Source organism: Platichthys flesus, chromosome 12 (genome assembly GCF_949316205.1).
Source record: "Platichthys flesus chromosome 12, fPlaFle2.1, whole genome shotgun sequence".
Lineage (NCBI taxonomy): Eukaryota > Metazoa > Chordata > Actinopteri > Pleuronectiformes > Pleuronectidae > Platichthys > Platichthys flesus.
The window spans coordinates 17903609-17931601 of record NC_084956.1 but is presented as its reverse complement, the minus strand read 5'-3'; the positions used below and the strand labels follow the sequence as shown (position 1 = coordinate 17931601).

General features: G+C 41.6%; 1 protein-coding gene across 1 annotated transcript; it reads right to left on the bottom strand.

Moving 5' to 3' along the window:
- Positions 1-619: 619 nt before the first annotated feature.
- vwc2 (von Willebrand factor C domain containing 2) lies at positions 620-27993 on the bottom strand. Its single transcript, XM_062400356.1, has 4 exons — positions 27705-27993; positions 18604-19333; positions 16859-16988; positions 620-3639 (listed from the first exon to the last, which is right to left on the bottom strand). Exons 2-4 carry the CDS (start codon positions 19252-19254, stop codon positions 3488-3490), a joined length of 933 nt encoding a protein of 310 aa, XP_062256340.1. The 5' UTR covers positions 19255-19333; positions 27705-27993; the 3' UTR covers positions 620-3487.

The window sequence follows — 27993 nt, the reverse complement described above, 5'->3', positions numbered from 1 at the left end:
AGGATCAAGTGTGACAATAAATAGTTTAAATGCATGTTAATAAAAAAAACGCATTAGTTATAGGTGTTCGGTGCTGATGAGAGAAAAACACAACATTTGACAAATTGCTGACTGTAGAATTATGTCCATGGCTTTGTAATTGTAAGTACTAGCATCAGCAGGTCGCCAACTCCTGTACCAGCATTTTTACCAGAAGATATAGGTGAAAGGAATCTATTGGCAGAAATTGAATTAAAAATAATCTTGGTGATGTTTTCAGTAGTTTCTCTACCCTAGAATGGGCCCTTTATATTTAAATACTTTATATGTTCTTCAGGAGCAGGTCCTCTCTATGAAGGATTCAAGAACAAATTTTTATAATTATACCTCCACCACATGAACATCTCGACATGTAAAATAAGAATAAGACAATAAGAAGGGACTTATCATTTCAAGAGACTCAATAAGGCTTTAAAGCACTTAATCCACCAGCATCTGGAGGATTTTGTAAATTTTCCACTCAGCTTCTCCTCCAAGCATGTGTTTTAAATTAATTTAGCAATTTTTTTTAGAACAATTTGCTTTTTATTATATCATAGATTTCAAAAAATTCAAAACATTTTAGAATGCAGCAGCCATGAGAAAAAAAAAGTTAACATATTATTAAGCGCTTACAGGGCGATGCAGAACATGTATAATAGCTGACATTAGCTTAATGGTTCTCTTTAGTTAAACAATTAAATACATGGTTGTTCAGTAACAGAGTGAGGTACAAGTTAAGATAATTTTGCTTGTGAACCATGGAGAACTTGGTTTTAACTATAGACTATAAGAGCACAGGACTCCTCCTTGTAAGTTCATGTCCCTTAAATTAAAATACTTTTGCTGAAATTATGAGATTGATCACAGAGCACGAAGTAAAAAGATAATCTTTCATTTCACCCGTTGCTACAGAGTCTCTTAGACAAAGCATATTACCATGGCAATGGCAAGTAATATGCTAAAGTTTAAGGAAAATAGAACTGATGAGTTAATTAGATAGTAAATGTGTTGAAGAGTTAATTGAAGAGGATTTGATTTACTTTGTAGAATAACATTGGATTCCATCTGTTATTTAGGTTACAGTGTATTTTACTATCCTTCAGCAAGAGCAAATATGGCAGATTGGTTTTATTCCTTAATATTCGGGAGTTAATGAAAGTAATATAGTGAAACTGCCCACTCAGGAGACCTCAACTTTCTTTTCTTGACCAGGGGTTTTATGATGCTTTCATTTGAAATGACAAAGCAATAAACACACAATATAAACAGATCTCATCTCAATGTGCGGCAGTGCACATTGGCCAGAACAGGGCATAGGCCTAATTATACAGTTGCAGCATTTGGGTAGAGCAAGCTGAAGTCTCATGGGTTTCTCCAACAGATGGATCCTGTTAATGGCAGGTCTTTGAAGGGGTTCAGATGCTTATTACTGCTGGGAGTTTTATGTCAGAGTACAAGACCCAGTGGTGCCTCTGACGAGAAGACTTTATGTGGAGTCTTAATCACGGCTTTCTTCTTTCCAATGAAACACAGAGCTGATTTTAAATAACTGCTGGAATATGAATTGATCTAAAGCCTTTTGTAAATGTTAATGACCTGGACAGAGCGGAGGAAAATGACAGCTAACATCTGGGGTCAGAGTCATTACTTCACTGGCTGAGACCGCAGGAGAGGAATCAGACATAGCTTGTAAAATAGAAAGAATACAGTGATGACACAGTAGTAATATTTTAAAATAGAAAAACTGAAGGGGAAGAAAAAAATGAGCTCTTTATATTATGAGTGAGGATTGGTGGGAAAGGAGAGGAAAAGAAAAATCCCTCGATCATTTGCCACTTGTATGCGCGAGCACAAGTCTCGTTTTCCTCGAATGAATGAGTCTGGTCTGAGAGCACCAACAGAGTCACTGAAACAGGGGAGGTAAGGCTGACCAGAAAACCTTAATAGATGTGTGCCGCTGCTCCCCCGCTGCTCCATGAGAAGCCTGCCATGATGCATGTACATGCATTTAGGCTTATTTACCTCAATCCTGCCAACAGGCTGTCAGGCACGTCTCGCTGCTGGAGATGCACTGTCGTTGTCTGGCAACCCCTCGATCAAAGCGTTCTGCGGCGTGGCCGACACATTGCAAAGGGTGACACAGAGCACCACACTGCTAATGCAAAGGATAACAGGAAAACGCAGAGACACAGCATCTGCCTCCAATTATCATAGCCTGCCCTTCAGTGTTCATTACCTGGCCTTAAATAATTTAATCATCATTTTGATCTGCTGGTCTGTGGGGCCCCATGGCTTTGCATGAATGCATTACTCCTCATCCTCAATTTGATGATGAAGGCAAGACAAAATATGCCACGAGCCACAAGACCTTTCTATTTCTGAATTTTTGGAAGCAAATTGGGATCAGTGACATTGAAACGTCCAGTCCGGCTATTAATGGAGCTGAAAACTTCCCACCTCTCGAGTGTGAATTCTGATGATTGCAGCAGGTGGAAATGAAACCACGGTTTTTACTAAATAACTTAATATGCTTTGGTTGAGTTATTAAATATTTACCTGCAGCTCTCCCACAGAACAGATCTCATCCTAGAGCATCAAATGTTAAAATTAGAGTGGATTTGTTCATGTTTGTCTCATTCAAAGGCTTCCTGTGATTTATTCCAAAGGAGGGATCCCGACTGATCATTCCAGCTTATTTGATTATTATAGATTGATCAGTTGAAATAGCGATAATGTTATCAGCCTGTCAATGTGACCCCCTTTCAGGCAAACCAGGACGTACAGCTGAACAGTACCATTTACGCATTTACCGAGCACAGATTGGCATTTATTTGAAACATCAACACACAGTACCAAGAGAAATACAAAAAAGCACTTTCAAATCAAAACACATTTGAACATCCAAAAAGATAAGAAATCAGAAAACTGATTCTCTTGAAGTCTCCTGTATGTCTTTGAATTTTTTCAGAGTCCCCGCACAGCAAATCTTTACCCGTCGTTCTGAAACCGATCACACAAGTCTAGTGTGCACTTTGGTGGTAGAGGGGCAGGTGTCAGGATTGTTGGATGACGCCATGTCGACATGTTGAGGTTTTCACCTTCAAAGACAGCTGTGTGTGTTCTATACATTCTATTGTTTTATTGACCTCTGGTCCAATACATTGCTTATTAAAATACAGAGGCTATAAAAAATATGTTTTCACTAGTTAAGCATTAATGACCCCTATATTTGTATATACTCGTAAATAATTTAATACATAGATAAATAGATATTCTGTGTGTGGATTATAAACTTTCATAAAAGCCTTTTGTTCTGTAATGCAGGAGTGTCTACAGTATAAATGCTGAATAGCTCGAGGGCTGCTGTCCGACCCTGATGTCCTGTAGACTGGGTGAAAGGCCGAGAGTTTACATGTGGACTGGCGCTGGTGATGTGTGCCAATGTCCTCTCTCAGCGTGCCATTCTCTAGCTCCGCTGGCACTCGTTCTTACTGCAGGTGGCCTGACGCTCAATCTGCCATGTGCCCTCCTCGTATGTGCAGTAGCAGATTGTACACTCATCAATCTTCACCTCTCGGCCGGCTGGTATGACTGCTGTGTCCGCGTAGCAGTTTGGTCCTGTGGGTGGTACAAGAGAAGACAGGAACATTTTCAGATTGACTTCATGTGCAGTACTTTTTGCATTGTGTCACATAATCGAGGTCAGGCTCTTAATACTGAAAACGCATGATTCGCTTTGGCCCCTGTGCTTTAATTTATTGCTCACATCCTGAGTCGTCTAAAGGTTCAAAGAAAAATCCTCTGTATGTTGTTGTAGAAGAATCAACCGTGTTATTGAGGCTGTACTCATCTGTGGTGTTTCTCTGCTACAACATCCACCAAGGTCGTTGTTCTGAGTGTGAAAAAGCTGTTAAAGGACTAGGAACACAATTCAAAGTCACATTTCTTTGTGCCGCTCGAAGGATCCTGATCTGTTTAAAATTCCTTAAATTCACAGACAACCCGCGTCAGACTGGGCGCAGGTGATTATTTATATATAACAACCTTCGAATCCTGCTGTCTGTTGATAGACAGTGACAGTGAATATCAGGATTAGTGGCATCAAAGCGTTGACCCTGACCAACAGAGTATTATTGCAAACGCTCAATTTCACACTCACTAAGTGCAGCGGAACATTGTTTCCTTTATGTGCACCGATGTGACCTGCACCACAACCTTGATATTGATGATAAAACAAAAGCGCACGGATCAGAGCTAACTGAATCATGAGACGAGGTGACATACGACAGAAGAAAGATTCTGTCACTTACAAATACAAAAATTACAATATCGCTCTGTTATATAGCTTATAAAGTTAGATGTTTGCTGATGTCAGCATTAAAGATACCTCGCAATTGAGATTAACTGATAAAGAGGGTTTCTGGCTAATTGGGACGCAAGCATAAGTTTAAAATATTCATGCCCTTGCTACTGACTTGTGACTGTTGTGAGGAATACCAATACCATTTATCAGCTAGCTTTAGTAAGCAATATAGACTGCCTCCACTTCCTCCCTTTTTCAAGAAATGAAGCCAACCAATCACAAGCCTCAGCTGACTTTTCATGCGGTTTCATCCCATTTTTACATTAATGTGATCAGAACTGAGAGTTTTTAGTTTGATCGATGTCCCGTTCCACTAACATGAAGGAGGCAAGGTTTATGAACTATCTTGACCAGGGAGATGCTTTGGCTTCACTTTTGGGGGACTAGTCTTGTCGTCTATACTTATATTTAGAGTAAGGTTATCCTAAAGACCTACCAATTAGCCTACAAGCTAGTTAGCGCCATTCACGATTACCTGGTTATATTTTCACCCCTGTCTGATTGTTTGTTGTTGGTTGTTTGTTTGTGTGTGTTTGTTTATTTGTTAGCTCGATTACACAAAAACCCAAAAAAAAAACTATACCACAAAACATATACGGAGGGAAAAAACAGCATATTTGGACTAATATCTATGAGTGAGTGGAATTTGGTGCAGCTTAATTGAATATAAATGGACTGTTTGGCCTTTGTGGAGAAATCAACTCCACTGAGTTTATTACAAGATTATGTTCTCAGTATTCCAAACATTCATGTACAACAAGTGTAGTTATGTGACACTGGTTATTGCCATCACACTGAGCCCAGTCCCCTATTAAGACAAAAGTTATTTAAGCCTAAATTCCAAGGGGCATTGTGTAGTTTCTTTTCTTGGTGTCTCTTCACAGTGGGCCTGTACTTGTCTCCATCTATATGAAAAAACATTGCCAAACAAAGGCCAATGGGACACGAAACTAGTTAAAAGTAGGACATGACTCCAGTTATTGTTTTACTGCTACTTTTTAGATGCCACAACTGCTGTAATGAGCTAATTTGCATATTGGGTTCAGTTAGACATCTCAGCTTGTTTCTTTTAGATAGTTTCATGACATTTCAGTCAGTCAGAAAAGAGAATGAACACGGGAAACCAACTGCGCTGCCCCTCATTTCGTTTCTCTCAGAGGAAAATGGGGCCTCACATCTGGGCTTTCATCGATTCTTTCCCAAAATAGTCTTCTGGTTACGGGACTATAAGAGGCACAGAAGACTAATAGATAAACAAGCATCAGAACTTATGAACAGGCTTGTGTTGTGTCGTGGTCAGTTTTAACAGAATGAATGAAACCAACGCTGGTCACTTGATCACATGATGAATATAATATATCAATTAAATAGTTTTCAGAGGGGTTTATCAAAGATGACATCTACCATGAATTTACTTTTTGCCTCATATCTGTTTTTAAAATCCCATTGGCTATTATTGGCAGGCTCTTTAGTTCACTGGATGACCACTCATGGTTTATGCAGAGGAGCATCTTTATTCACGAAGCAAAAGCCAAGCGATGCATCCTGGGATTACAGTAATCACACTGAATTTTAAGGATCTGATCCAAATGATAATTATCTCTTCGATTTTTTGCGATTCAAGACATTCAGAGCGAACCTTTTTGTTTTAATTTGGACTCTGAGTATTTAATCCAGCTCGTTAATGATATTTTGTTCCACACTCCTTAGACCAGCTATGAATCAGGTAACGCATCAGTCTCTCTGAAGGCGGCTCATCTCAATGTAATGTCGAGGTAGGAACGCACAGTGGAATTGTTCACAAAAAAACAAATTAAGCACTGTTTTGCAGTGCTTTAATATAGTTTCTAAGTGCACCCCAAGGGACTTTTCCCTTTTATTATTATTTTGGAGGAAAGTGGTTCACTAATGGAAATGTTGATGTTCGGTAGGAGTTGTTAAGAAGTGAGCAGTGGAAGTAGCCCAGAGATGTGCCAAAAAAATGACTACCAGCACAGCCTTATTTTGTTGCTCCCCACACTGTGTGCACTGAAGTCCTGTTGTCAACCCCTTTGGTACTATAGCAGTGTGTGACGCTTTTGCTTTGTGCAAGAGGCTCTGTCCTCAACCAGTGGCTGGAAAAAAGTCCTCATAAATCATCCATTATCTCTAAAGCTCCACGGCAAAATATAAACACAGAGGGAATTGCCTCCACAACATCAGGTATAGCATAACAATAGCTATTTTCCTTAGACTAACAAGGTCTTGAGCCACTCTGTTGTATAATTAAGATGCTGATAAATGAGGAGTCTTTCAGCTGCAACCGGGGCGTTTCATTGGACGGCAGTAAGCAGAAGAAGCGAGTTGGCACATCAATCAATGTGAACAGTTTGCCGAGGCCTGTCAAAACGTCAACCCTAACACATTTATAAGTCTTCAGATGAACACGCACACACCCTCTCTGAATAACAACTCATCCTGTGGCCCAGACCGCCGTCGCTACTGATTCATCATCATTAGCAGCATTTAGAACACAGTGTGTCAAATAAAAGACGCATATGTCAAGGATACGCTGTGAGAGAAAATTTGAAAAATAATCATGCACTTTATAGAATAAATCAAAAGTACTTCCTCCTGGAGCCAGGATTAAACCTCAGCCTGTCAGCCAGTCATTCACGGTTGCCTGACACTCATTTGTGTTAATTAATGCATGGATCCGGCGCCACTGTGCTTGTGCCACTGTGCCATCAACCTATTATTCTGCCATTCATATCACACCCACCTTTTTGTCGCCGCTTCATTAATATAATATAACCTCATCTCCCCACCACTCTCTGTGGCAGAAAGAGATTTTTATGGGCACGCAGCTTCATAAGAGCTTTTCAATGACGCACGGAGGCAGAGACAAATGGACTGTGCATGTGCATGAACAGTTGGACCCAAACTGTCACTACAGCGTGCCAGAAGTTGGCTTGGGCAGCTTGTGAAAAGGATAGCCATTAGCACCTGTGGCTTTTGGCTCTCGAGCGGCGCCAGATAATGGACAGGGAAGCAAGGACACGTCCTGATCATAACACCCTTTAAGTCTGACGTGTTCAAAACCTGCAGAGCTCCATTATAAGGTAATGGAGGGAAAAGAATGGCAGAAATCACTTATATTAATGGATTTCTTGAGTTCATTTGCATTATAAATGCCAAATAAAAATGACCTTGTGTGATAAAGACATGGAGGCAGGAGAACCTTGTGTGGAGAAACTCTGATTTAACAAGTATGTGAAAAATTTGTTTCAGAGATGCTGGCGTGAAATACATTCTGTCTTTCAAATATAAAACAAAAATTGTGTTTTTTTTCCAGATTGACACCTCGTGTTTGTTTTCATATGTGCATATGTTGTCTCTAGCTAGTCTTCCCACTGCTCATCACTGTGGCTGAACAACCCAGCTGCACACAAGCTGCACAACTGTCATAACCAATGTCCTTCACAGAGAAGAAACCACAAACCCTCGCCAGTCAGCAGTGTGCAGGTGACAGGCCTTTTACTGGAAGACCTTCATACAAGTTAACTTCCTTAACACTGTATTTGACTTTATATATTCATATATTGTAAAACATTTATATAATTCTATTTAAAAAAAAGGCTTCGATGCTAACCCTCTGCATCTGTATTGTGAAAAATGTATTTGAATGTCACATTGACAGTGGCTTTTATTAAATTTAGAAAATAGCTCCTAATAAGCCAACTAGAGCTAAAAACCATTCAGTGACCCAGCTACACTATAATTGTTAGGACATAATGTGACTAAATGCCTTTATTCCAGTGACCTTTCTCTGCCATCAGAACAATGAACTTCATTGAAGGAAAATAGCCTCGAGATAATGAAACACGCCCGTGGGTAACAGTGTGATTAAAGATAGAGAGAAATTGAGAGAAAATTGTTTGAACCTTTTCGGGAATTGTTCAGACGACATGAAATCTACTTTTTCTGCTTTTGTCCTACTTTTATCTAAGAGTTAAATCAGTGTCTTCACAAGTTATTTTTCCTGATTACATCTCGACCTGCTGTAAGTGTGTAACATGTGTGTAACATGCAACATTCTATACACTGTATTCAGTAATTGTTATGTTTCTGATTGCCTGGAAATAACTCATAATTTTAAAGAGACGCAATAACTGATTGATAATGAACTGTTTGCATAACAAAGTGATGTCTAATAGCAGCTTAGTAACTGTCAAGTTTTGGATTCATCTGCATGTTAGCAGTGTGAAAATGACTCTAATACCAGCAATATTATCTAAGAGTTTGGAGGATTGTGTGTGTTGTTCCTTTGATACCATTGTCAATAATCTGATATTACCATTCAGGATGATTGAAACACAATTCCCAGACCACAACCAAAATTATTCACAGAATTATATATTATTATAGAAGTTATCCAGTTACCTACTGGGACATGCAGCTTGAACCTCCGCTTTTTACATGAAATAATTGATGTAGTCACATAAAAGTGAGGTAGCTTGGCAGAAGGATAGAGGAGTGGAGGCAGCTGGTGGTTTTGCTTTTAAACCAGCGTCAGAGGGGAGAATGAAAGAGCAGCAGATAAAAAACAGGCGCGCTGGCTGATTGCTCAGATACATCAGTTAAGCTGATGATGTCACAGACACACACAACGCAACTGAATAAACAGTGCACACATCATTTTGTGTGCACTGCATTGCAGACAGTTTATATATGTTAACGGAAAGCAGTAATATGTCCAAACTTTGACTCGTTATTTGTCTCTTATTGTTTATTGTTCATCGATGATCATCTTTCACATGAGTTGCCTCAAGTAGCAGATTCAACCTATCAGGACACTATTCAGTGACGACAGTGACATGGACCTCATCAGACTATTGTCCATATTCTGAATATACTGAGATACATTAATTCAATTAAAGTGTTTCAATGAATCACATGAATATTCCTTTTTTATTCCAGTTTACATGTTACAGAGCATAATATGGTTACATCCGACAACTTGTTTACCCTCGAACCCAGGACATGAGTCATCAAGCAGTTGGTAACTGTCATATGTCCATGATGCAAAATGCTGTGAATGAGTTGTTATAATCAAATTGAGATGGACACAGATCTAGATACTGCGAATTAGGTTGTATTACCCCACATGTCTTCATTTGATTATTGCTTGTATAACCTTAACCATGTTAATTAATTCATCAAGTCTTAATATTGGAATATTGCTGGCCATGTAGATGTGTCTAACGATGGTTAATGTCTAAATGTTCTGACTGAAGTCAGAATATCACATATGGAACCCTTGGGTTCACCTAACAGCAAGTATTTCTCAGTCTTCATACATTTCGCAGTACAACTCGACACCTTTAGTGAAACCTAAGACGTCAGGTTTCTGATGCTCAGGAGATATGTCATCAAAATTCTGCTGTAGTCCCATATTTTTGTAAACTTGATCTCCTTGGTTGGATTATTGATTATTGATAAGAGACCTTTTTACTCAAACCATTTAGAAAATACTATGTTTTATGAAACTCCGTTTCAGTAGATAAGCCATTACACCTTTATGAAGACGGATAAAGATTCATGTCTCTGTTCACTAATGTGCAACTGGGGAGAAAGATTGATGTCATCTTCAGGAGGCTCTATACTGGGAATAAGATCTCAGCAAACATCAGGAAAAGTACTTTGACAATGCTCATTGAGGAAATATACTAAAACAATATTCCCCTACAGTAATGACTGCTACAGTCAAATGGGATATGGAAGCTATGGAACCAGCTATTGCAAATATAATAATGACTGAACTGGAACAGACAGAAATCATAAATCTGCAAAAGGAAGGTTCTTTGCTGCTCTGCTGGAGATTCTCGTCCTGGTTGATTTAAAGTGAAAGCTCAGAGCTTGAGAAAACTGCCACAGTGTCTCTGTCAGTCTTTGGGATAACTTTATTCTGATGTGATGAATTATTAATGGACTTCATGGTTTATATAAACGTCATTCATATAGAAGACCAATTTACAGGTTTTGTATTTCAAAATATATAAGTTTGAAAACACATATCACATGAACACTACACATACACTCAGCATCATTGTTACACTGCTGAATTCAACTGCACAAGAGGATTTATTTTCCATACCAACGCTGACATGAAACTGTTGCTGAGCTGTTGCTGTAACGTTTTGCATTCACCACTGGTTATCATATTGTGACTGAACCAATCAGGAAGCGAAGGCAGGAGACGTCAGCAAATCCAAACATCTCTGTCTTTGCACTTCTAGACTACAACACAGTCTCAAGCTAAAACAAGGCCAACAGCATTTTCAAACTTCTCTGGTTCAGGTGCTCAAAAAGTCTGGAGTAGTGTGGACGCCACAGTTCTCTCCGCATGTCGGCTGATGGGGACCTATCCCAGGGCCACGCCTCCTCTAGCCCATCTCACTGGGATTTGCCACAAAAGAACAAGTGGCACACGTGAACGATGGAGGGTTGTGTGCCATGTCAGGGCAGAGAGCTTGACAGTCAGACGTATACCAGTAACTACCATCCTTGACCGAGACGAACGCTGGCTCAGATTGACAAACAACATTATTCCGGCGTCATATTAACAACTTCCCCTGTGTTTTTTCCTGTGCGCTTTAGAAAAAAGGAAAAAAGCCTGCCACATTTTCAAAGGTCCTCTATGATTCATGACTCTTTTAATTCAAATGAGTCTCCATCCCTCCTGGCAACAGGCTACGACGTCTCGTGTTGCTCTATTTGAAGTGATTTTATCGCAACCCGCCACCCCCACCGCCCCCCCTTCCAAGATTAGCATTGACCCTAGTGTCTGAGTCTTGAAGAGCACCACTTGTTTTCTCATGCGTTGCCAAGGCGATACCCCGCAAGAGCAAAGGACAAAAGGGAGGGAGCCACAGACGAGGTGCGGAGGAGAGAGAGGCTCCTCTTGCATTGATTAATTTTTTTCCCTCGGCATTCTTCAAAAGCACATGCCGCAAAAAGAGAGTAAACTTGTCGTACAATTCATAATAAACACTTCCACGTCACACTTCATACACACTTTCACCAGGTAAATAAAAGCATTTATGGAGTGTTTTCCCTCCTCCCCTCTTTGACTTGAATTGATGATGTGTTCTTTGGATGAATCGATATCGTTTAATTAAACTTTACGGAGGCCAAGAGAACGCTGGTCACAAACTTTGGAGGGTATATGTAACTATTTAATTGCAGTGTGTTCGACTGCTTTAAGATAATGAGTAAAAAATGACGAGAACCTGGCTCCATTCACAGCTGTTCTTTGATATTCATGAACAACTGTCTGGGGCGGATGTCAGAGAGACCTCGCACTTTCATCTTCCTCCCCTGGCTCTTCCCCAAGTGTCTCCACGCACACAGGCTGAATAACACATCTGAGACAGGGTGCCCCGGCCATAAGCATTGATTTTGCATGCCTGAAAAGGCCACGATCATGCCTGTGCATTATTTACGCACTTATTGAACACTGAAATACCTCATTGTGATTTATATCAATAGTGAGGGAAATAGTTAAGAGGAGGAGGCCTGTAAATCAGGGTAAAGATGGCAAATGGACGACTTGTTGAATGAGAAGACTTAAGCTCAATCTGCTCTCTTTATTTTTCGGTATTTCAACTTATTTGTTCAGTTTCCTGCACTTTTACACTTTCATGTGCTCACTCTGTAACTCCATGACACTCTTTCCTCTTGTGGCCGCATTTACACATCTGGATGATTAATTCGTCCCCATTAATGAGCCGTGCTTTGATGCCGATGTTCCTGGGAGGTCTCAACATCTGTCCGCACCTCAAACAACATCTGCAGACAAGACAAACAACAGAGCCGGAAGAGGGGAGCGCTCCGCCGGCCTCCAGTTACCTTATTTTGCATCACTCGCGTTTCATCAGCGAGCGCCGTCTCCTATCGCGTGCTGTGTGATCAGTGGCGGCGAGACGAGTTGACAATCATCGATCCTGATCATTTAAATCAAGGGGCCTGTAATACCTGGCAAAGAAACATCATGGATAAAAGCCAAAGGGAAATTGAATGTATAATCATTTTGATGTTGATGCGAGCTGAAGGAAGATCAGTGGTTTCATTGAGTATGATTTCTCATTTACCTCTTATCACACCTGCCTAAGCTGAGATATCCACTAAGTACTTAACTTTTTCTTTGAATGCTTGTTATATTCACTTTAAGGTGTCAAGACTTGTGAAAAGTAAGCTGCAAAGTGAAATGTTTCTTATGGACTACCCCATAATGGATAACTCTGTTTGTTGAAGGTGAGAGGCGTTATGCAGCGTCTGACATCTTGCAGCCGTGTTTCCTGCTTGTGGAGCATGTTTATACTTCCCACTGATAGTCAACTCTGCATACTAACAGTTGGAGCTTTGATATTTCCAGTTTCCTTAATGTGTGAAAAAGAAAACAGGGGGGGCGGAGATACAAGAAAGGGAGTCCAAATGATTGGCACATATTTAAAAAAAAACTAACTATTTTCAACATAGGAATCTAACTTTATAGCCTACACTGTAGCCTGACCGCTGCACAACTGAGGGGGAAATGCTGCCTATGGCGTTTTCTGCATCTTCACAAAAAAAAGACCACCATGTGATTACTCTAAAACAGTGTGAGAGCGAGCTGTCGCAGGCTGCATGGCGACGTAGGAGCAGACTATTAATTACAGCCACATGCCTGCAGGTGTATGTGAGGAAGCTAAAGGGGGTCCTACTGCAATCTGGTATTTCACTTCCAAAAGTCTGCAAGGTTCACATGAGACAGAAATTATTAAGTCATCATGACTTTCCAAAACAGCAGAATACAATTCCCACTATTCTGTGCTATTTAGTATAGTATAGTATTGGAAACGGTCACGGTCACACATATGCGAATGCATCGCTTGCTGAATGCATGCAGCGCAGAATGTAACGCACACATAAATCAGTTTCCTGGTCTAACATCCGTTAGGGTTAGGGTCAGTTTGGACAAGTGTTTTTTAGGTTGGGAGAAAATGTAGAGTGAAGATCAGAGGAATATACTAACTTTCATATGCAACATCATAAAGTCCCGGCTGGTTCGACACAGCTAATTTCCGGGTCTCCTCCATCCTGACTCACAATGAAAACTTCAGCCAATAAATAACAAGGATACTGGAAGTAAGGGGTGCTGAGGGGGGTGCAATTCTCTTTCATTTTAGAACATTCAGTATATTACCTGTGTAGACATGTGTAGACATGTGTAGACTTTGTAGTCTGATGCAGAAAAAGTAATATGACAACCTGTGTGACTTCTAATGAAGAATAAACCTGTATTCCAAGTGTTAGCTGTCCAAAACTGAACAATGCTGCTTGGACAAACAGCAAACCAGAAAGTGAGTTCATGCTCTGCTGAACTGCATTTGAGATGATGTTGCTACTTAAAGTTTCTCTCAGCACCCCTGACTCTCACTGACTTGACTTGAAGCCGTGACCTCAGACACGACCTCCAAACCGGAGAATTGGCTAAGGACTTCACCCGCAGTTTTTCCTTTCACACATACACAAAACAGTGGGAAGTTTTCGGACTGAGACACGTTCACAACACCATCAAATCCTTGTTCAGGCGCGAGGTGGAGCAGCCGGGTGCAGCAGAGCGAGGCAGGAGGCGACATATTAAGTCCGCTGCGTAGTTAACGTGATCATGTTACAACAGCCAACAGTGTTGTCGGCTCTTATCACCGCAAACTCTCTATACGTCGTAGTGTTATTTTCATTTTTCATTTTTATTTTTGCATCTTTAGTGTGTTAGAAGCCCCCCCCACACACACACACAAACACACACACAGACACCCATCCATATACACTTGTTGCGGTAAATCCAGCGGGGAATCCCCTTCTGTGTTCACATATTGACTTCTCTTGGATTTCTACAGACTTTATACTAGGATGCCAAGTAGAGAAAGTCCGCAGAAACTGTGGAGCCTCTCACTCAGACTTTTGTGATCACACATGAACCTCCTCAGGAAATATTACGGAGGAACGGCAGAGGTCAGCACATGTCTGAAGGCAGCTTAGGTGTTAAATGACTGACTGTCAAAAGAACAATACTGTGTACATAAAAAAAAAAGTGTTTAACAAAACTCTCAAGGTGCATTTGACAAGAAAGATTAAGTCACCAAACTCTTAATCCTGTGGTGAGCCCCATCAACAGTGAGTGGAAGTTCAGATTATGCTGCTGAGAAAACTTGCAGGGGCCTGGTTTTAAATTACTTTCTGAATGTTTGTATTAAGCGCCTATTTAATTAATTCTGAAACGTATGGTGCTGCATTTTGTCCACAAACTCACAAACAAAGCAGTTTGTTTTATTTGCTACCGTTTTGATGTGAGCCACCGCCTGGCGTTTCAAAGCTGGAGGCTATTTAAGTATTTAAAGCCATCCGCAGACCACAGAAAACTCATTATTTGTCAGAAACAAATATGGATTCATTCAAATTGATATTAAAAAAGCATCAAAATGCTATATTTGTTGTGACATTACCCAGGAGGCTCCAGGTACAGTGAGGATGTAATCAAAAAATAGAAATTTACAGTGAGGAAGAAATACGACCGTAACCAGCAGCTGCTCTCACTTTGCGACTCTTATTAAACCCTGGCTGCCTGATAAAAGCAGACATATTTCAAAATCCAGGCCCACAGTTTACAGCACAGGTTTCAACAGCTCCTCCACCGCCACATGCAGAAGACATTATGTAAGTGTTTTTACAGCCGGCTGAGTAGTACCCCCTGTGATGAGTAAACCGATATGAATGTATAAATTCAGCGCAGAGACTCTTTTTACAACAGAATCTCAAAGGATGACAATAAATCGAGGATCTCAGACTACTGCGACGCTAGCTGTGATCAGGTCACTGAGCTTCTTAGGCACTTTGAGCTCTGCTTATTGTATGGTAATGTGTGGTAATCTTATGGTAATGGGGACTGATACGATCCTAAAACCAAGAGTCCTCATCGGCTGAACGAGCCTATGCATTCAAGTGGGATTCTTCGGTACAGATGCATGCTCTCTCGCCGAGCCCGCCACATCTCTGCACATACTGTACTGCATCTACATCTGTCTCCTTGACGAATGTGCCTGCGACTGCAACCCAGCAAATCCTCTGGGCATTGCACAGGGGGGGGGAAATATGGAGCACTGCCCAAAACTCTGCCCAAAGCACTCTCAGCATAATCAATATGTGCATATATAAAAAGTGGGTGAACAGCAGAAAAAAATTTGAACAAAGGAGCAGCGTGTATTCCCCAAGATTATAGGAGGCAAATATTAATAAAGTAAGTGACGCTCCATGACTGCCAATGTTTTCAACTCATTAACTCCGGACGCCATGACACCGGCTTTTAATTTGAGTGGGACAACCTATGATTGATACTAAAATGATAAATTAATTATCCTAAATGTCATATTCTGAGCACAGTCATAGTAAAGTAGGCAGATGGCAGTTTTATGCAGAGTAAAGCCTTTCTGTTTATTCCATCCAGTTAAATAATTTTCTTGATATATATTATTTTTGTATATCTTGTAAGGAAATCTTTTGATTTGTCACTTGGACCATCTGTTCTTTATAATGTTCTAACAGACATTTCGAAAAAACGTCTTGCTTGCAGTTTATTTTCAAAAACAACCCACTGTCGTCCAATAAGTGGCTCCTACAGACGAAGCACTTTCATGTGGCGTGCGCTGTCTATCTTATTTCTCTAGCGCAGGGATTTCTCTATGCACATTGCTTGCTTGTTCTTGTTTGTAACAGACAGCTTCAGCCACTTTAAGATTCCTAGTCAGAGATACATATCGCAACTCATCATTCTTTCTGCTGAAGGAAGCAATGTTGCTGACATTGCCATGTTGCATTAGAGTCACGCCAAGAAAACACGGGGACATAATCTAGGACATGCTGTCTGGAATCATCCGAAACGACTTCAGATAATCGACTGTGAGCCGCAGGAATCCTCCTCAGACGGGCAGAGGCTCGCAAACCCACAGGATCATAAACTCGCAACCCCTAACATGTAAAGATGCAAGCGGACCTCGACTCCCCCTACCAGTAGCAGTAGTGACGGATTTGGACCATACACCACCGTGTCCATCAGATATACTCAATAATTATTTGGCATTTATACTAAAAATGACATAGAACAGGCGACGACTGATTAATCACTTTTTTGCTGTGACGTCGGTGAAACAGACCTCATTGCTTCAAATATGCAGTGAGCTCTGGCAAAAGACTGCAAACACTGCAGTGCAGAGCGCTGTTATTTGTGTCAGCGAAATGAGCATCAGCGTGCTGCCTCCGCCCTCATAACTCCTGCTGAGGTGCCCTTGAGCAAGATAATTTGAAGCTATTCTGCGGTTGTGTTACCCAGCAGCCACCTCAGGCACAGTGGCTGGACTGGAACCCAGCGCTCGCCGCGGTCTCCTCTCCACTCACCGGTCTTGCAGATGGGGCAGCACTGGTCCGGCTCGTACTCCGGGTCCACGCACTCAGTCTGAGGGCAGGCTGCCACCGAGCACAACACCTCTCCACTTGGCTCACATCGGCACTTCTCACATGGAGACACCTGGATAACAGAGAAGAAAGAAGACAGAGAGCAATTAACATTGTCACAAACACAGTTCACAGACACAAACACACACAAACACACACACACACACACACACACACAAACACATACACACACACGTACACACACACACACACACATATGCAAGAATAGTCTTCTCCCTAATTAATTTCTTGCTATCTTTGTCCCTGGCTCTTTTGTTTGACTTTATGTCTGTCTCCTTCCACCATTCACACACACACACACACACGCACACACACACACACAAACAAAGACAGAAACACACACACAGACACACACATACAGACAGACACATACACACACAGTCACACACACATACACACAGACACACACAGACACACAGACACACACAGATATACACACACACACATACTGGCCTGTCCGGCTTGTTTAAGACAGTGTGCGTTCAATGTCACAGAACTACATCTATAGGGAGGTGTTATCCTTTTCACCTTCATTGCCAATAAAAGCCTAATTTTAAGAAGAGCTCAGTTGAGAATTGAACCTCACTCATCTCACTCTCTGAGGATATGGAGAAATCAATAGAAATGGGAAACAAAAGCAAGAAACTTCTGCGTAAAGAGAAGTAGAGATGAATGACTTTGGTATCCATGGGTATATATATGGATTCAAAATAGAACATATATGGGACAAAGGTAGAGCTGATGACATACATTTGGAATTACGCCCAGCTGCCCCTTACATGACTTACCTGTGAGAGGCTTCATTTAGCAGCCGCTTGTTTAAAGCTGTGCACCTTCAGTAGTAACAATGGTGCAAAGGTTAATTCTACCACCGTTGCTGTAAAGAGTGGAGGCCTGCGCCTCCGCATGGCACTCCACTGTGAAAATTGGAGCGAGGCAGCACTTAGTACAATGCTCCTGAACATGGCAATCAAGCATAAAAACCCGCCTGTTGCTTAGTTTCAACCCCCCCCCCCCCATCCACCACACCCCACGGTAGGCTGACGTATGCCGCGTGTGAAAGTGGAGCTTTCAGTAGTTTTGCCAGAGCAGAGACTTGACATAGAGCTGTCGGTAACACAGTGAGTCAGAAGAAGAAAACTCCACATTAGCCTTAACCTCCTCCTGAGACAGTCGGCAACATAAAGAGACAATAATGTTAAAGATAAATGCTGCATCTAATAAGAGACGCAACACAGAGACTGTGGCGCAGTCCTGAGTCTCGCTGTTCAAAGACGTGACAGAAGATGAAACTCTTACAATGTTGCCGGAGCTCTCTCTGCAGCCCCTCACAAACAGCCACGTGTGGCAGCGCGCTTTGCAGAGTTGTAACATTACTATAACTCTTATTCTATTCTGTATATCAACAAACCGAAAATGAAAACACTCTGCTGAAGCTGCATTGCTAAAGTCGGCCTCTTGTGATGTGCGTCGTGAGAGCAAAAAGACAAGTGCTGACCTTTGCCATAATAAATCTGCCTGCCTGCGTGCTTGCATGCTGTGAGGCAAGGTAACTAGTTTCTGTGTAGTGGCTGTGATAAACTCGATTGAATGGCAAGGAGTGTTGTGTCAGCACTTCTTTCAACTTTCAGTCAAAAAAAATGAGTGAATGCAGTTAATGGGCTCACCTTAAACTCCTCCAGTGAGGCGTAGATCTTGCCTCGGAAATCGCAGTAGTTCTTTTTCTCCTTGCACAGTGGGCAGCACTGGCTAGTGTCCACTTTAATGCATCGAGGATGAACCTTGGGACATTCTGGATTGGTGCACATGGGGCCCTCGTCTGTGCAGAGGCAAGGGCACGTGGAGGGGCCCGGCGTGAACTGCTCACCGATGGCGAACACAAAGCCGCTCTCATCCATGCAGCCTTTCCCTCTGTAGTCTGGGTAGGCATACTCGTCGATAGCATCCAGGGAGAGGGTGACGTCACTGGTGGGACCCTCGTCTACTTGGTTCAGGTTGTCCTGTTCACTCCACAGCTCCTGGGAGTTCCCGCCCTTAGATCCTCGTGTCTGGACGTTGGGGTATGTGCTGGTGCGACTCACCGAAGTTTTGTTGGGGCTCAAATTATTGATTTCCCTCGGCCGCTGCTGAGCACCATATCCCAGCGGCTCCTCTCGAGCCTGCTTGTCCTGCTGTTTGTCCTCGCTGGTTTGGGTCAACACCCTTTCCAGACGTTCTCGGCTCACTGGCAAGGTCGCTATAGGATTCGACAGAGTGCTGCTCATCAGGAACCCAAGAACAAAGAGAACTTCTGCTGTCATGGCAACGGAGTGCAGCATCTCTCCCCACCACCAGCGAGGTGGGAAAACACCTTGGCTCACATAACACACTTCACATCTCAGGTGTGAGCCAGTCCATCTGGAAAGAGAAAATTAAACTGGGGTTATGTGCTCAGTGGTTTGTCACTTTCTATTCCAGGTGTTAGGTTTGTCTAATTTAGCCCTAGAAGTCTGCAAGAAACTCGGCCGACCTCAGAGCACTGCTCATCATGTCGAACAAACATCCTGCTGAGTGTGACGCAAGCCTGCAGCATCCCACAATTGGCTCATCAGGACAGGGAGTATTCGTAGGGCTGTGTTAGGAAATCGATGCTGCTTATACTGTAACACTTCCCTGCATCAATCACACCCGGCAGTGATGGACTAAGAGGAAAAGAAGGCTGAAGAAGGACCGGAATCTAGCGCTCTGAAACTCCTGCTCCTCTCACAGAACAAAGAATCTGGATCAATGTCTGCATTTTTTAAACAAATCACAGTCGACCGTACAGAAGCATGAATTGATCCGTAAATAGAACATAATTCTAGTCTGGAAAGACGCATTTAACCAAAGCTGAGGAAAGTAGCCTCATCAGTAACAAATTGAAGCCATATCTGCTCCAGCCTTTACCAGAAACCAAATACTGTATGCACCACAACCTTTTTTTTGAGTAGCCCTCTAAATGTCTCATTGTTTTATTGTTCAAATCGCATCACTTAGTCTTCAGTCTTCAGCACTGTAATGAGTCAATATTTAACAGATCATGTGGAGTGAAATCCCAGGATCGACAGCAGACGTTGCAGAGGCTATACATTCTTGAAAAGCTGTAGCCACTGTTTTTTTAGTTTTTATCTCTTCCTCAACTTGATTTACTGCGGCTTTGTTGAAATTCAAATGCCTGCTGCGACGCTTTGCTGCGTGCGGTGGCCTACTTCCATTCATTTTCCCTCGTGCCGAACAGTCGAAGTCGCAGCCGAGCTCCGTTTAACGGGGGCTGCGGACGTGTTGACATTTTGTAGCTTATTATGAAAGGTGAGATCACACCGTATCGACTGACTCTCCAATTAACTGCAGAGTCCTGTCTACACTTGTTTAGGAATAATTCACCGTATTGATTCGTTTGTCAAACTCGATGAACACGGCTAATTGCCAACGGAGCTATTAGGGAGGCTAAACAGGGGGTGACGCGGCGAAGCATTAAGCAAACAGTAAGCAATCAGGACGGTATGTGGCGACACGTGGACAGAAGAGATACTGTCGGCACACACGGCCACATTCATTGTGTCTTGCCCCACCCTGAACCCTATGAAGGTTCACCACATACTGTAAGTAATGCATTTAGATATTCATGAATTCCGATCCTTTCTGAGGGTGAAGGGCTGAAGCTGACTGCCGACACGCCAGCGGTATTTGAGCGGTGTTTTAGCTGAATTGCTATGTTTGAGGCACAATCCTCGGAGCTGTTTTGGTACTGAAAGGAGGCAGAATGAGGTGCATACCGATAATGCTGCTGCAGCTGAGAGAGAGAGACATAGAGAGAGAGAAAATGAGAGAGCGAGAGCCTCATTAGCAAGAAAGACCTCGTTTGGCTTTTCTCAGCCTCACCTCAGCACCTTCACAGCTGTTAGTAGCAGTCAAACAGATACGGCGTCAGGCTGAGTGCCGGCGGACTCTGGCCGCTCGACAAGTGGCCGCAAACCAGCCACATTGTCACCACGGGATCTATATTCTCTCATGGTCAACAGGTAAATTATAATTTTGTTACCACAAAATTATAATTTATGGTATTTACAGCATTAATAAAGCTTATGTTCAGAAACTCACAGCATTTTGGTAAAACAAGAATAATTTCTGGGCTAGTTTAATCCAGATAATTCTCATATATTCATTTTCATCCAATCTTAAACAGCATTTTGTGTTTGGCAAAATCTAACCTCTAACTGGAATCTGGTGAGATAATATTCGGACCCCGACCACCTGGTGGTGACCCTGTCTCTGAACATTGGCGCAAATCCATATCAAAATGTCAGTATTGTGACAATACTGGTGGAAACCAGCCGACCCTTCTCCTCAATTCCAGAAAACAATTAAAAGCTTGAACTTTATGTTTTGGAAAGGTCAAAATATTAAAAGCACTTTATATTTTATTGTCCATTATCTCATAATGACCTCAGACACAAGCTTTGCTGTAAAATGTCTGCAGAAGGTCTGGATTTGTTTTCTATGTCTGTTGATGGTAGACAGTTCCGGTTTACACAAACAGTGTTTCGTTTTTTATGTATTTCATTGTTATACCAACAGCACAGGAAAGCTTGTTTAAATTGTTAAAGCCACAGTAAAAGCCAAAGTTATGTTTCATATATTTAATGTCTAAGGAGAAGGATTTGGTCGTTGTGATAGTGTGACATATATGACCATGTATTTGTTATGTTATCTCTTATTCTGCCACTGCTCTTGTTTCTGACATGTTTATAGTGTCTTGTATGCTCATGCGTGCTGACTACATTTTGGTGCTTGACACCTGGGAAAATAAATGTCTTGCTTACTTACTACCATTGAAACACTAGTTTGTGATGCATTTCAGGGATCAATGTTGGTCGTGTATCAAGGACTAGTTCACTCACTTAGGATCCCAAGCAGAGGATGGACTTATACATTTTCTTTGGTACATTGTTTGAATATATCTTCTTTTATTTTCACTGTTGCTTATACAGGGGAGAATTATATTTATGTTTAAGCGACACGGATCAGTTCGCTTTATGGCAGTGTGGTAAATGAGTTTTGATGCTGTACACACGTGTGTTCAGTCTGGCTGCTGTGTGGAAAAGCCTAAAACTGAAAACAGCACCAGAGAGAATAAGGTTGTGTAAGAGTGCATCACAAACTAGCTGTTAGCCAGCTGTAATAACTTGTTGATATTTTATTGCGTGCTGGGCGTTACTGGGCTCAACTGAGCGGCACATATTTATATTCCATTCCTATCCACACAATAATAAGCACAGATGGAGTCTTGCCTCCATTAATTCTCCACCTGACATGACACGATGCAGAGTCAAGGCGTCGCTAACAAGCCACTTACAGTGGTGTTATATGGTGGTGGTGAACTGTAAACACAGAGTAAAGCATCCAAAGTGAACTAATCCATCGCTGAAAATAGTCCCCCTGCAGAATGTTCTGTTTACTTCTGTTTGAATAACTTCTGTTTCAAAGCACAGTACCCAGCTGGCTAATAAGAACACAGAGATGTTTTGGAACATAGAAATGATTATATACTGCTATCTGTATATAAAGATCTACATCTTCAGTCCTGAAAAAGTAGGAGAGACAGAATAACACCAGTTATAATTCATAGCAATGTAAGGTTGAAAGTTGAGTTTATTTGTATGCTCAAAAAACATTTTTTGAGTCATTGAAGTCAATTGCAACCGCTTCTTCAGACGTAATAAAACAACAGAAAAACATAACATGACTCTGGTTTAAATAACCTTGTTTCAAGTCGATTATGAATGTTTGTTTTGTGGACTCAACACCTCCATTGGCATAGCAGTGAGTAGATAATGAGTGAATTTTCATTTTTTGTTGAACTATCTCTTTAAGACTGATCCAACCACCCCATGGATAACCTTCATGTTACAACAACAAAAATCTCCACGACCTCAAGTCGATGATCTGCCAGATACATAATTTACTGCTTTCATTACATCCTCATCTTAGCATCTTAAATATAAATCATATCATTTAACCATGTCTTTATTCTCAGTGAAAGAGCATAATGTCAAATTACTACAAAATATGTTCAAGATACATTATAAAAACTTCTTCTTACCAGTGAGGTTCAAGTGTTAGAAAACTTTTTTATATTTATAGTGTTGCATATAAGCCATTTGGTGAAAGGTCATGCATTTATCTATGCCCTACAGCCCTGCAGAGAATTCAGTGTTTCTTTTCTTTTCCTCTTTTTTCTTTTCTTTGCTTCACTGCCCTTACTTGAATACTTGCAAAGACATTCTGTCAGGAAAGAGAAAAAAAAACAAAAACTATGAGCTGACGTCAAATGGAATTCGGTGTCACTCTACACATCTCTGACGCACTGGGTAAAAGCTTGTGCTATGGCCTGTTACCCAGACAAATTGTAAGCATTGATTTCTGTGTAATGAGCAGGTAATTTGTGATAAACTGCGAGCACGGTTCTGTGAAGTCTCTCTGAGCATCTGAACCTGATGTATGAGCCATCGGCACGGCGAGGATAAGCCACAGTCGCACTCCCAGGCCCTGCACAGGTGTGACCTGAAACAGCACCGCGCTCCCTACAGCCTTGTACCAACTAACTTTTGGCAGCCACCAATCGGCAGCATGCAAGAGTTTACATAAGCAAACATCACAGAGTTCATTGGCACTTCTGACACATTTGAACACCCACTTCACAGCAGAAAAGTTCATCTCTGTAAGTGGAAAAAACAACTTTCAATTAACACTTGACGGCTCCAAACAAATATCTCTGGAAAGCAAACATTAATTTATACTCTAAAATTGGCTGTATGTTTTTTTCCTTTTTTTATTTTCTTGCCGCTCACAGATAAGCGCTCATACAGTTTCCTTGTTGACCGGCCGCAGTGACAGGTCTCTGCGTGGTTCTAAACACTGAAGAGGTCCCAGCAATTACCAAGTGACTTAAAGTGCAAAAAGAGCATCAAAAGTACAGCCACAATGGTCAATTAAAAAGAGAAATATATATACAAGCAAAACGTTAAAGGCAACACAGTGCAGTTTGTATTAGACTGTAGACCATAACATACAGGAACATGGCAGTGACCTCCCGTGGTAAACAAACATAATGATACGTTCTCAGCTTCACTGTTGAGCTAAACTGAAATCGAATCACATTTTAAACTAATCTTTAATGACTACATCGTGGCGCGAGCAGAGGCTGTGAAAGTGAAGTCGTGAGTAAACTGTCAAACAAGCTGGAAGTGAAATCTATGGGTCTGTATGTATAACTCAAGCATCTCCGCTCATATCATCCAAGTTTAGTGTTGCAGCTGTATGATAGGTTAAATGAACAGAGTTTCATTTTCTACATCCTCCACCACTGAGCGGACCTCAGCACTCCGACCGTGGAGGTGAATGATGTTAGTTCAGACCTCAGGCCTGACAGGTCAACCAGCGCGGGGGTGGGGGGGGACTTCCACTGGAAACTTAACAGCATATGCCCCAAGTCTTTGATTCCAAAACCTAAGTAAGTTTGTTCATAAAAGGGACTTAGATATTAATATTGATCATGTCACCATAGGGTACATTTCTTTGCTTGCGGAGGATTTTTGGCAAACAACTTGAATATAGATTTATTCATGCACAGCCCATGAAACCAATAATCTATCATAGAAATATAGGAATTAAAAGGCCTGTATTGGATTATCTTGTATAATTTTTTGTATTAATTGTCTTTCTTTATGCTGCCAAGCTCATTACCATTTCTTAAAAAGGAATTATGGAAAAAGGAGAGAAAGCCGAATAAGAAAATGTACAGTATTCATAGAAAATGTCATTAATTCATATATGCAAGTCCTATTTTCAAATTAAGAACCCTTGCCTATAAATAAAAAAAATCATTTAAAATAACATTTTAAAGGTGTATCATTACATTTTTTATTAAAAATGTTATACAAATTGAAATTTCAGTTTACTACTTCTATGTTGAATTTCTATGTTGTGTATGTGTCGACTTCTTCACATCTGCATCGGAGAGAAAAGACACTTCAATCCTGTCATCGTCTTGTACATATGGCAGGGTTGACTTTGATAGAATAACACTAATATTTTCAACTACTATAATAGCATCTATGTTACTGTGTGGTTTTTTTTAATAGGGATTCTGATTTCTACTGGGGAAACATTAAATAAGTAGGACATTTGAGTGTAAATGAGGTCAGTTGTACAGATTCTGTTGCTGGCACAAAAAGCTGACACCACATCAGTAGTGGTCAGACTGCAATGTTAACAAGACTTAACTTAACAAACATTCAACATGTCACCCTCTCCTTAGTGTACGTGAGCTGATCTGGCGTCGGAAACCTCCACAGCTTGATATTTTAAATCCTGCAGTGATTTAGTAATTATCACAAACACAGAAGTAGGCTGCAATTGTGACAATGCGGCAGCAGGAAATTCGAGTTTTCTAATTTCACTAAAATAATGTTGCTATGTGTTATATTGTTCTCCCACTAACAGTGCAAATTTAAATGGGGTTGCACTGACATTTAAATGTTTCCCTGACCATAGAGCAATGAACTCAACATCAGCAGCAGCCGGTTCAGTCATTATCGTCACTGTAAAAATAAATCCGTCCATCATAGGCCAGAGTTCTATTTACATCTCCTGCTTTTGACGTCGGCCGGTCTGACCGCTGAGGTGCAGCAGCCATGATTAATCAGGCAAGGATTCAACCTGGCTTCTAGTTCACGGTTCACTGATGCTTATCATCCCATTGATTTATGACTCATACATTATTGTCATTTTCATTACCCAGCAGAGTGAATAAGTCTTGACACAACAACCCGAGCTCAGAGGCACATTTAAGCTGTAGCTTGACTAACAGTATATAAATACTCTTTCAGATTTAGGTGGCAGACCATCACTAGTAAAAAATGTTGGTGGTTGAGATGTGTCGAGGTTGACCTGCCTCTCGCTGTCGTCTCTGATGTCATTCAGGAAGGTTTCTTCCTGGTTGGTGGATAGCTTATTCGCTCGCACAATAATTCTATAAATAGGGCCAAATATACTGAGGAAGCGCTCTCATCTCCAGGAATCTTCCACACCCGAGCTAAGAGGTTTTTGTCTGTTTGTTTCTAATTACCGGTCCTGATAAGAAGAAGCAGCATTTCAAATAAATTGGCACATTTGCAAATTTGATCTGACAGAAAATGTCAGCGACAGAGGAAGCGATCCAGCAGCAGTAGTGAGCTTCACAGCATTCTCCTTGTTTTAATTTTAGTTTTGAGGCCGTACACAAACTAGTGACTGTGAACCTCGTAAGCAAGCCACCATCACTCTAACATTCCGGTACATCTGTTTAAAAACACACCGGATGTCATTGAGAGGAAAACAATCTCCTCAGGGCCACAGAATAAACTAAGACAGACAACGTGCCCTCGAGGCGGCGTGCACTTTATTTATTGCACATTACATATTCTCCTACTTTACACTATCATCCCAACATGCCATCGACGGCACATGGGGTCAAATAACAATAACAACCATTTACTTTTAGGTCTACTTCAATTTATGACAGAGCAGATCATAGGGGGGATGAGATGTGAAATGTTTAGACAGTGCAGACTAGTGGGTTGCATCTGACAGCGATGAAGGAAGTATTGAATTAATGATGCCATGCTTTTAAAATTCATTTTTATACAGATAAACAGTGTGAAATGATGAAATCCAATTAGAGCAATAAGCGACACATAGGCAGGATCCAGAAGTATTAAGCCATCTGCCAGCGAGCAAAGATGGCTCCAGGGCTGTCTAATTGAATTTTATCCTCTGACTTTAAATCGTGCGAGTGACCCAAATCAAAAGAAAGTTTGCCTAAACATGCGATGCAAAACCAACCGCCCTTGCAAAACTGTCATATAATCTTAGGATTATGTGCAGTGGAACTAGGTGAGAATTTGCTCATATGCAAAAGGCTGCCAGGAAGAGTGTGCAGCAGAAAATATGTTATAGAGACGAGTGTGAATCAGATTTTTATTGCATTTAAAGGAAAATAAAGACGATGATGATGCCTTTTTGACTCATGTCAAAGTCTTGTCATACCCAGATACCTATTGAAATTTGATCAAGTATTTTAAAACTGTAATTAATTCCAATAACCACCCAAACAACAAGCTGCCATAGATGCAACGCTTTTCTAAATTGTCATCATGCAACCAACTGCTTTCCTGTACATGACTTTGGTGAATGATGAATATTCTGTGTTGTGTGCTGGGCTGTTACATGAGCTGTGTTGACTGTTTGCTTCGTCCTGAAGTGTGTAAGCAGCCAGAGTCTTTGTGCAGCTGATGAAATCCCTGTGATGCCTCTGAGAACATCCTGAGTCTCATTTCCATCAACACAGCTGATACCTACTGTATGCACAACCTCTACAGGTGCCTTTCTCTGCAGGTTCCGACAATCAAGCCTTGTCGCTTTCCCTCCTCGAGATCCTTTGCACATGCATGGGTTCAGTGACAGATACATTTTGATTTGCAGCTGCAGGCTTTACTGTAACCCTCAGAGAGTGAAATCTCCCTCAGACCCTGATATGAAACACCGGGGGCAGCTCTCTCCCAAAGTTGATGTGAAACCTGTGCATTCAAGCAGTTTGGTCTAACGTGCAATGAAACCTGAAAACACACATGCACACACACACACGCACACACACACACACACACACACACACACACACACACACACACATACGTATATCATAATTCACCTGTGATCCCCGGGAGTGCGTCCTCCTCCGTCAGGGCGCTGGGTTGGAGCCCAGTCCTAGGACCTGCTGGACAGCAACAAATGATGTGTGGAGAGGAGATGGGAACTGACGCTCGTTAAGCCAGTCAAATGCACTGTTTCCCCCGAGGACGCTCGCAGGTCCTTCAGCGCCACGCGCACAACTTTGATCGGCGCAGGGACTGAGAGGGTGAGGGAGAGAGGGAGGAGGGCGACGATCCACCCGCCGCCTGTGTGCTCAGGAGCCGCGCTGCTGCTGCTGATACTGATGC

What these genes read in the sequence shown, in the direction of transcription:
- vwc2 (XM_062400356.1), bottom strand. Translation starts at nt 19,254, where the DNA reads ATGCTGCACTCCGTTGCCATGACAGCAGAAGTTCTCTTTGTTCTTGGG. An exon ending in CCTCACTGGAGGAGTTTAAG is followed by an intron (nt 16,989 to 18,603) that starts GTGAGCCCATTA and finishes TCTGTTATCCAG; the next exon opens with GTGTCTCCATGTGAGAAGTG. An exon ending in CTGCCCCATCTGCAAGACCG is followed by an intron (nt 3,640 to 16,858) that starts GTGAGTGGAGAG and finishes TACCACCCACAG; the next exon opens with GACCAAACTGCTACGCGGAC.